We start from the raw sequence: 10,521 nt of genomic DNA on the forward strand, positions 1-10,521 counted from the left end.
GATCAATATTTCTTAACTATTCTCAATTGAATCAAGAATAAAAAATAAAGAGTTTTTCATTTAAGTATTTGCTAGTGGTTTTATGTTCTGATTTTTTTAATAAGCTAGATGTGACTGGTAAATTGAAAATTAATTAAAATTATAAAGTAAAAAAATAAAATAAATAGACTTGTGCATTAAGATGACGAAGGGGTGTCTCCATTTGGGTATCGAAGGGGCTCTAAGTTCTGTCTAAACGTCGTATTATCGCCGTTTTCTATTTTAATTTCTGTTTTTTCTGTCGTATTATTGGTTTTTTTTAATGAATTTGTTCAGGGATTTACTTCTTGGGGATGGGAGGAGACTGCTACGTTTTGGTTGCTTCGGTTTTAAGAAATATCATAATTTTTTTTTTTTAAAACGGTTGAATTTCATTTCATTTATTGATAAACGAGCATAAAGTTCAAACAACACAGAGCAAAACTTTGAAGCAATCAGTTGAATTTCATTTCATTTATTGATAAATGAGCATAAAGCTCAAACAACACAGAGCAAAACTTTGAAGCAATCAGTTGAATTTCATTTCATTTTTAAGAAATATCATAATTTTTTTTTTTTTAAACAGTTGAATTTCATTTTATTTATTGATAAACGAGCATAAAGCTCAAACAACACAGAGCAAAACTTTGAAGCAATCATAGCTGAAGTTACGAGGTTATAAGCGTTAAAAATAACGTATTACATTTCAGATTCATACAAAATCAGTTAATTTATAACTAATTTTTAAATTAAACAGTAAATTTGTGTCAAATAGACTCAAACTAATGTATAAGTAGTTCTTATTACTCGACATTAAGGGCAAAAAACTTTAAACCAAAACTCATCATCTTCAACCCGAAAGCCAGAATAATATTCACACGAAAATTGAATTGTGAGTCCATTTGGTCGCGGTGGGAGCAAGTCATAATGGCTTGCTGTTGTGGCATGGGTGAATGTGAGTAAGATGGGGTAGCATTGGAAATTTATATTGTTTTTAAATCACAAGTCGCGCACATAGATGAATTTATATGGTATGAAGTCTAAACTACAATTTTAACCAGAATTTATTTGTAAACGCGTTGTTCATTTAATTATAGCCATCTTTTTAGATCATTTCCTAAGATTTGGACACAATTTATTGTATTTGAATATATGGATACATAGATTAGAATCTATTGGCAGTCAATTCAATAAATTTAGTGGATACACTTTAAATGCTTCCCATAATTTTGGGTTCTTTTGGGTTTGGGATTTCAAAAAGTGCTACTAAAAATAAGAATTTGAAAGTGTGATTTTTAAAAATGCAGTTAAACGTTTGACAAAATTATAAATTGGCCTTTCAAATTGTAGATAGCCTTTAGAATTATGCATGTTCAAAAAAATCTGAAAAAAAAAAAAATTTTAAAATTAATTTTTTTTAAAAAAAAAAATCTCAATTCCAAACAATCTTTTTTTTTTTTTTTTAAATCACACTTTTTGTTTATAAAATTACAATGTCAAACGCACCCTTAATATGTTAATATGAGCTTGTGAGTTGCTACTTTTTAAAGAGAGTTTAAATAACATATTCTCATCCCACTATGCTAACGTGGTATTGTCAATTTATTATTTAATTTTGTTTAATTAATATTAATTTAATAGTGAATTGACAATGTCACATGAACATAGTATATAATTGAAGTATGCTATTTAGTATTCCTCAATTTTTAATTAAAAAAAATGTAATTTAAATAAAATATCATCAAGAGTAATAAAATTAAGGAAAATAAAAATCTACCTCACGCTGTAGAATTTATATGTATTTAACGCGGAATTCATCCACCCTGAAAAGTGTTCTCCATATATAGTATTTGGTGAATAGCAAGACCCATCTTGCTTTCAAATTATTACATTAAAACCATGAGTTGTCAATTTTTGTTTATAAGACGTGAAAAGGTTAGAGTCACGCCATTGCATTAATGACATAATTGAGGTTGCAATTAACGATCATATTTTAAGAGTAAAATTAAACTCTTCAAGGTAGTAGAAGGTTTTTCCATGCGAGTCCTTTTGGACGGGATTCATAATTTGTTACTGAATTTGTACTGTATTTACCATTTGAGCTTTGTTGTTGGGAGTGCTCATCCATTTTGGTTGTTTTATACTGTAACCCGCTTTTTCTAATTTGATTAGAAAAAAATCGTGTGGGTCCTTGGCTAGCTCTGAGTCTCCAATCTCCATAGTCGTGTGTCATCGAAGAGAGAGGGGAAGGAAAATGAAGAAAAAAAAGGGGTGAGTTATTTTTCCATGATGTAGCAATCTTAGCACTTCATTATAAATGAATTGCCGCGATTTAGGAATTGCAGGTGTATTGCAGAGCATCTCGATAAAAAAAAAAAAAATCCTAATAACTTGAAAATAATTACAAAATAGGAAGAAAAAAAATCCCAATATCTCATTATGGCATTATACCCCGAATGTGTTTTAGGGTAAAAGGAAGAAAAAAGAAAAAAAAACAAAAGAAGGAATGATTTTCAAGGTGGTGGAGGTGACGTGTACCTTTGAATTATATGTTTCAATTCCATATGTTTTTAATTCAAGCCCAAAAGTCAAATTTGGTATGATGATAGAAAAGTTGGCTAGACTAATTATTAGTCCAAGTTCAAATGTTACACCATAAGCGCAAAAAATAGAGAAAAATATTGAATTCCAGCATTTCTCAAAACAAAAGGCAAAGTATCAAAGCCAACCTTTTTTTTGCCTATGTGGTAAATAAGGATTCAATTTTTAATTTTGATCATTATAATTTGTAAATATCTTATACTGACTAACGCTGGCCAAAATCGAAACTGACACCGTTAAAAAATTGGAAAATATATAATGGTGTGGATTTATTTGCCTTTTCGATTAACTATAAGTAAAAATTCGAAAAAAAAAAAAAAAAAAAAAAGTTTTCAATTTTTGCGGACTGACTCAAGGATTTATAATATACTTATCCTTACAGTTTTACAAGTGACTATTTTTGTCCAAATTTTAACTAAAAATTGTCACTGGTTATATTGTCCACATATAAAAAGTTGTCACTTTTTAATGGGGCTAGATACATGTCAACCGGCCATGCAAGCAATTATATATATACTAAATTACTATTTTGCCCCTGAGGATACCTCCCTCCCTCATTACCGATAGAATGTTATGATTTTTTATTTTTGTCTTTAAGCTCTGGAGATTATTCCGACCTGTTGCGTAAGACTAGGGAAACTGGCTCTTAGAAATAGGCAAATTGGGCTCTTAGTCGGCTGCGTGAGGCTAGGGACCTATAATAATTTTTTTTTTTTTTCCTATTTTCCTTGGCATTCCTATTCTTCTAGGAATGTGTTAGTTGATAAAAGCTTATATTTTTTATTATTCTTAAAGTGGGCAAGTGGCCCAAGTGGGTTTTTTTAAGGGGAAACATTTGAAGGAGGAAAATTTTAGGGGGAAAATTTTGTTGGGGGGTTCGAATGGTTATTTTGAAAGCGCCATTAGATGTTTTTTTGTTTTTTTTTTTTCAAAGGGCTTAAGGGGAAAAAAAATTTTGTTGGGGTTGCCATGGACCCCACTCTATAAGGTGGGTCCGCCCCTAATACCGGTAATCTCATGAGTTCAAATCCAATATTTATATTCTAGTTCAATTAAATATTTTACATATTAAATCTTACTTGTTAAAAAAGAGTTTAAACCTACACACAAGGAGAGTGATAAAATATTAATCAATTAAATCTATCATTTTCTTTCGGCCTAAAAGGTAATTTAACGTGTTAGCGCAAATTGGTTTGATGTGAATTGTGATCATAGCCCAATTAGTTATTATTTATTTATTTTTTTTAAAAAAACAAAACAACAACAACAACAACCAGACGCATAATCGATGTGCGTGATTAAAACATAAACAACAAAATTAAAAAGGTGAAGTACAATTTGTCTGGTCGATGTCCATTATTTTATTTTAAAACAAACCATGCACGGGACGTACATGATGCATATGAGTTATGGTGGTCAGTGATCATATACAACAAGATCACGTAAATCACGATACAACAAAAGTGTTCCATAAAAAAAAATATAATAAAAAAAAAACGCCTGTGCGAACTTAATTACGTTGAACAAAGAATCATCCTACGAATTGCCCTTCAATTTTCTTTTTAAATCTTGACCATTAATTCTCATCCAATGGTCTAGAATATGCCATGTGTCCACTAATTAAAAAATAATATTCCCCTCTCAACTTCTTCTCCAGCCCCAGCCTTCAGACCCTCCGTCTTTGAGCAGCTGGAGCACAGGAGCCGTCGTCGACTCCTCCTGCAGGTATCTCTCTCTCTCTGGGAGTTGTCATCGTGCAGCTTCTGCAGTAATTTACTGAAGGGGATTTTCAACATTTTTTTTCATCATTATCTCTCTCTCTCTCAAAGTATCATATTAGTAGTTATTGTATTTAAACTAAGGACTAAATCCGGAGAGAGGGGGATTTGGTGTTGAGTTCTAATTCTATTATAGTTCAACTCTCATCTTAAATAAAGTATTATCTTGTTTTCACCGGAACCCATTAGGATATCAAAACATATTATCCTATTTATCCTATTTATGTGTTTGAATTGTTGTAGAACTCTAACCATAAGTAGATATTTATAACATATATTATCTTTATATTATATTAAATATTAGTTGTATTTTTAAGATCAGGATCTCCGGCAATGTTATAAAAATTGCCGGCCCCCAATTTTGTTAATTTTGGCCGTCTTTTACAACAAACAACTTAGAATATGCTATGTGTAAAGCAATATGAAATTCAAAATTTAAATGCCCATTGTTTTGTTTGAGTCTTTCAAAGCAATTTTTCCCTTCTCTCCCTCCCTACGTCCCTTCTCTCCAGAAAATCGTTTGCGGATTGAAGCACAGTGGCTTGGCCACTGTCGGTGTGCGGAGGAAAGCGATTGGGGTGGGAGACCTTGGCCCAACTCTGGCCGTTGTACGTGTTTCTCGGCGTCCAAACAGAAATCAGCTGGGTAAGTGTTTAATTTTTTTTGCTACTAATTCCATTTGTTGGTTTGTATTGTGATTGTAATTATTTTTCTGTTACATTCTTTGTAGAAATTAATTTGAAGCACATCAGCATTTTCCTTGAGAATGATTAGGCAGGCTAAGGAATCCTTCATGGTGGAAAGCTTCGCAGTGGTGAATAAACCAGTGAAATTGAGACGGTCGCGTTCTTGGTCATCATTTGATGAACTCTCTCCTGCTTCCCGAAATATAGAAGACCTACGGATGCAAGCAATTCCTTATTCAGCGCGTTTATATTCTCATCATCCTACCAGAATTTTGACTCGTCCTTGCGAGATCGTCGTCTGTATGCCTACTCAGCAGCCGGAGGGCCGCACGGATCATCACTCAATGCCGATTTCCAGGTGGTACCACCTTCAGGTACCTGCTTTCCTTCCTCTCAAGCCCGTAGAAATTTTTCCTTTTTGGAAGGGTTTTGTTCCAGTAGCCTCCTCGGTTGCAGTTTTAGGATCCGAAATTTATTATATAGGTGGTTTCCACGTTCCCGATTGTTACTGCTTTCCACGCTCAATTATTCCCGATGTGCTCAAACTAGACTTCACCTCTAGCACCCCTGATTTGGTACCTGCAAATAATTACATGACTTCTTCGAGAATAGAGCCTCTAATTTTAGTCCACGATCAGAAACTCTTTGTTGTAGGGGGTTTTCCTTCTACTGCTACTACTACTGCTACTGCTGGGCCATTGGTTGAGATGTATGAACCCAAGATTAATAAACCCAAAATTAATGAATGGGAACCGTGGAAACCTTTGCCTGAGCCTCCATTTTATGTGGGACGTAAGCTTATTTATGGGACTCTTGAAAATCCAAAGAGGATTCTTATTGCCCCTGTTGTCCCGGGAGAATACTCCGCTATATTTTACGTATATGATGTGGAGCTTCGTGTTTGGAGTTGTCTCGGCAAGCGCCCAATACACCGTAAATGTCCTATCGGATGGGATGGATGGGGAGAAAGGGCGGTTACAGTTGCTAATACTGTTTATTGGCTTACAAGTGATGCAGATTTGCTAGCCTATAATGTAGAGAAAGATATGTGGCTCCAAGGGAGTCTCAAAGGCCTTGGAATTTCGTTTGTGGAAAATCAGACGCTCATGTGTATGCCTGGGTTTGTTCATTTAGAGGGTCGATTCTTCGGCCTTGTGCAATCTGCACCTGAACTTCAAGTTGTCATAATTGATGCCACCATTGTCAGGAGCTCTTTTGTAATATCTGTGGTTGCCGTCCTTAGATATAAGACGGAGGCCCCCACTGACATATCATATTGCTTTTCACTGTAAGTTTCTTGCTTTCTCTAAATTTTCCTTTCTTTTTTTTTTTGTTTTTTAATAATTTATGCAATGCTATTGTGGGAATGGTAAAGTTAAGGTGAATGAAGAAAATGTTGGTTGTTAGCCTCTTGGTTTTTAGTTAGCTTTTGGCTAGAGAGAGTTTGTATTCGTTTTTTGCGTCATTAAAAATTAATCATCCAAAATAAAAGAGTCAAGATAACCTCTTATTTATATTAGGTCAAATTTGTTGATGATGCTATTTTCTTATAAAGTGTACTGTGTTGTTTTTCTAACTAATAGTGAGGAAATATGTGAAAGTGTGCATGCTGGTGTGGCTGATTTGATATATGTGAAGTATGAAGCGGAATACATACATATTTAGTCCATAACAACAGTAGCGAAGGATGAAATACGCATTACGCTCATAATGCAATCTTCAAAATACTGATAATCTAGAATAGTATTGTTTGTTGCCTTTCTTTTTCCGTCCCTTCCCTTTTGGACATGTCTCTTGGAAAAGATGTGTGTTAGATTCTGGTGTGTTTCCATGGCTTTATATATGTCTTTTACAATGAATATCTTAAATAGGAGTTATTAAGTTTTGGGATTTGATCATCAAAAAAAGCATGTTTGCGAAGAATTTTCTTAAGAATGCGCTTTTATTTTAATTAAAAAAGAAAAGAAAGTAAATTTAACTTCTATACAAGGTATGGGTGAGGAAGGGATTTTTGCCATGACATAATTTGTATCCATAGAAAATGTTGGTAGCAGTAGTTGTAGTTATTGCAATTGACATTTATCACGTTGGTTGAATTTGGATAATACACAGGTCATATTTTCTTCTCTCACCGAATATGCCATGCTATACTTATGATTCCATGAAATTCTAACCCCGCATGCTTTCTATTACACTTAATAGGGACACATCAAGTAGTAGTGCAATATCAGCGGCTGACATTACAAAGTGTCAAAGTGACTCCACACATAGGGGAGTACCTGGGTTTCATAAGTGTGCAATTTGTGGAAGTTAAAGATTACAGGGTATGATGGCCTTCTGGAGAAGGGGGGATGAACTTATTTATAAGATGTAAAGGTGAAATTAGTTTTTTTAAACTCTTTTGAGGGAGAAAGAAGAAATCTGAAGGATTTTCTCTCCAATTTCTTCTGTGTAATGTTTTTGAATTTAGAAAGAAAAGCTTTGTTCTTGTCTATTCTAGGGATGAATGAGGATTAAGTTTCCTGATTAACATGACACATTACATCACCTGAGAGGTTGTATGTTATATTTTAGCCTTTGTTCTATGGTTCTGCTAATAGAAAATGATTCTCTATATTCAATGCTAATTTTGGTTTTGCCCAACTGTCATAGTTTACTCGCATGATAGGTCTATAAGTTAATTGATTATTTATTTATTGGTTGATTAAGCAAGTAAGAAGTTTCCTTTCAGCCCGGAAGAAATCCTCCTCTCCGTTATAACTATTCTATTTCTAAGGAAGTGATTGCAAATAGATTTTGAATGCTCTCAAGTTGCTTCAGTTGGAAATGAACTGCCTAAATTAGCCATGGAAGCTGCAAAGGCAGCTTTGGCAGTAGGCCTACCCTATATATGTGCTATGTGTATATGTATTATCATGTTATTCATTAGAAAATGCTTTGAATGTCCTCTCCAAACTCAACAATTTTCATTTCCATATGTTAGGATGGATATGTAACTGATGAAGTCTGAGGCGGTAAGTTCTACAACATAGGTTTAAGCTACATCTCTTAGGAAGTTTAATCAATTTCTAGGAATATTTAGGCTCAAAGAAACGTAAAATGTTTTCCACTGAAAATATTTTTTTAAAAATAAAATAAAAATTGAGTTTGAAAAAATTCTTTTAATGTAGTCTATTAAAATATGTGATTCTCATTTAGAGTTTTAATACGATTAACACATCATATAATTCTCACATAGATTTTTAGCAAACTCACATTTGTTCATGGAAAAAGAAAAAGAAAAAGAAGTCAATTGATTATCTTGGAAAACCAGAGTGAGCTTTACTTGATAACACTTCCTTCTTCTTCTCGTTTTTGTTCTCTTTTTCAAAATAAAAATATCAAAAAAATAATTTATAAAACTACTTTCACCTTAGACTCTGTTTCTTTCAACATAAAATGATTTTTGCATTTTAGTACGACGTAAAATAGTAGTCAAACTGAAATTATTTTTCGTTGACCATAAATCCTTCATTAACCACCGTAAATTGGTTTTCGATTTAAAATTTCCTAAACCAATTTCCCAAATCCTTCATTAACTAAAGACTAATAAAAAAAAAAAAAAATGTCTCTATAGATTTCTCAATAAGAAAAAAATACGCATATAAATTTAAAAAAATAAAAAATAATTATTTTAAAAAACGAAAATCTTAATTTAAAAAACCATTTTTTTAAAATGAAATTTTTTATTTTTTAAAATGAAAATTTCTATATTTTTTTAAACGGAAATTTTTATTTAAAAGAAACGATTTTTATTTTTTATTTTTTTAAAAAAAAAAACGAAAATTGTTATTTTTTTGAACGAAATTTTTTAATTTTTTTAAAACAGAACACAATATAAAACAAATTAAAAAAATAATAAAATAAAAAAAAGACAGAAAATTTTTAATTTTATAAAAAAATCGATTTTTTTTTAAAAAAAAATTTCTTATAAAAATGATTTTTTTTTTTTTATTATTATTTTTTTTTATTTTTAAATTTGGCCAACCCTTGGATTTTATTTTTATTTTACTAAGGATAGTTTCGTCATTGGAGGAAACATTAACAAGTTTAAGTAGTTTGGAGGGGCATTGTTACAATTGAAAGTTTGGTGGGGACATTGTCAATTAATGTGATTAAGTGTATTTATAATGTAATAATGTTTGTTAGTATTATATATGATATAAAAAAATAAAAACCCTAACTCTTTCTCTAGAGAGCCGCACAGGTAAGGTAAACCCAAGTTTGGGGAGAAGGGACGGCCGTTGGATGCCTCCCTTCTCCTCTCGCCCCCTCCGCATGGTGAGCTAGCCTATTTATTTGATGCCCCTAGCTCCGTTGCCTCCTCCATCCCTCTTCGGCTTGTGCGGTTTTTCCTCATTCTATGCGCCCTTTTTCCTTTTTGTCTCGTTCTCTGGCGTTTTGCCTTTCTCCCTTTGCCATTGTGCCCACATAACCGTTCTCCACTGTGCCGTATTTTTCACCCCCATCTGTCTCTGCCATGTCTTGTCAAGGTTGGGCTTGGCTTTGGATCGGCTTGCCTTGGCTCGATCTTCCTTCCTCCGTCTGACCCACCTCGACGCGTGCCTCGCCTTCCTTCTCTCTGGATCTGTCAGTGTCCATCCCACTTTTCGCATCGGACCCGTCGCTCTGGCTGTGGTTTGTTTCTGTTATGTTTTTTGTGGCTTTTTTCCTTTCCTGTTTTTGCCTGTTATTTGCCATTTACTTCTCGTTGTGTTTGTGTTTGTTTTTTGTTGTTTTTGCATGTTTGGCACACTTTGTGGGTGCCACTCTTGGGAGATTCACTCAAACTCTTCCCCCAGTTTCTTTGAGTGTGCCGCCGATCTCCTCTGTACTTGCTTTGTCGTCCACCGTCCGCTGCCGGGTCTTTTCACGCATCCCCTCTTGATGAGCTTCTAATGCCACCCTTCGTGTTAGTTTCTGGCCAACACGCGATCGGCCTTCTTTTAGCTGCTGTCATCCGCTTTGTGTGCTTCTTGTATTTTCATTTTCCATGTATTTGTTATTTACTTTCTTGTTTTATTTCCCTGTACGTTTTTTATTTCCCATATTTTTGTTTGTAATAAGGTTTTGTCCTCCCTCTATGATCAGCCAGTTTTATTTTTGGTCAAGACCTTTGGATTGTGGATGTGAACGGTATCTTGGCTGTCGGGTCGAGGAGGATGAGTTTCGGCATAGGGTTCTTTGCTCTCAAGGTCGAGGAATAAGCGTTACCTATACATTGGATGGTGTCTGTTTGGTGTAGAGCTAATCTTAAACTTGATGAATAGTCATGGGTTAGCGGATGTTGTTGCCTTTATTTGGCCTGATTAGTTGATAACTGTAACTTTAGCTTCGGCTATGATTTGTTTTAAAGTTTTTTGCTCTATTTGTAAGAGCTCTTACTCGCGAGCTTTTAT

General features: G+C 33.7%; 1 protein-coding gene across 1 annotated transcript; it reads left to right on the top strand.

The window, feature by feature from the left end:
• The first annotated feature begins 4,898 nt into the window (after positions 1-4,898).
• Positions 4,899-7,720, top strand: LOC132181098 (uncharacterized). The gene is made up of 3 exons (XM_059594163.1): positions 4,899-5,042; positions 5,128-6,371; positions 7,286-7,720. The coding sequence occupies exons 2-3, from the start codon at positions 5,164-5,166 to the stop codon at positions 7,395-7,397; spliced, it is 1,320 nt and encodes a 439-aa protein (XP_059450146.1). The 5' UTR covers positions 4,899-5,042; positions 5,128-5,163; the 3' UTR covers positions 7,398-7,720.
• Positions 7,721-10,521: the final 2,801 nt, after the last annotated feature.

The sequence above is a fragment of the Corylus avellana genome, chromosome ca5 (genome assembly GCF_901000735.1).
Source record: "Corylus avellana chromosome ca5, CavTom2PMs-1.0".
NCBI classification, from domain to species: domain Eukaryota; kingdom Viridiplantae; phylum Streptophyta; class Magnoliopsida; order Fagales; family Betulaceae; genus Corylus; species Corylus avellana.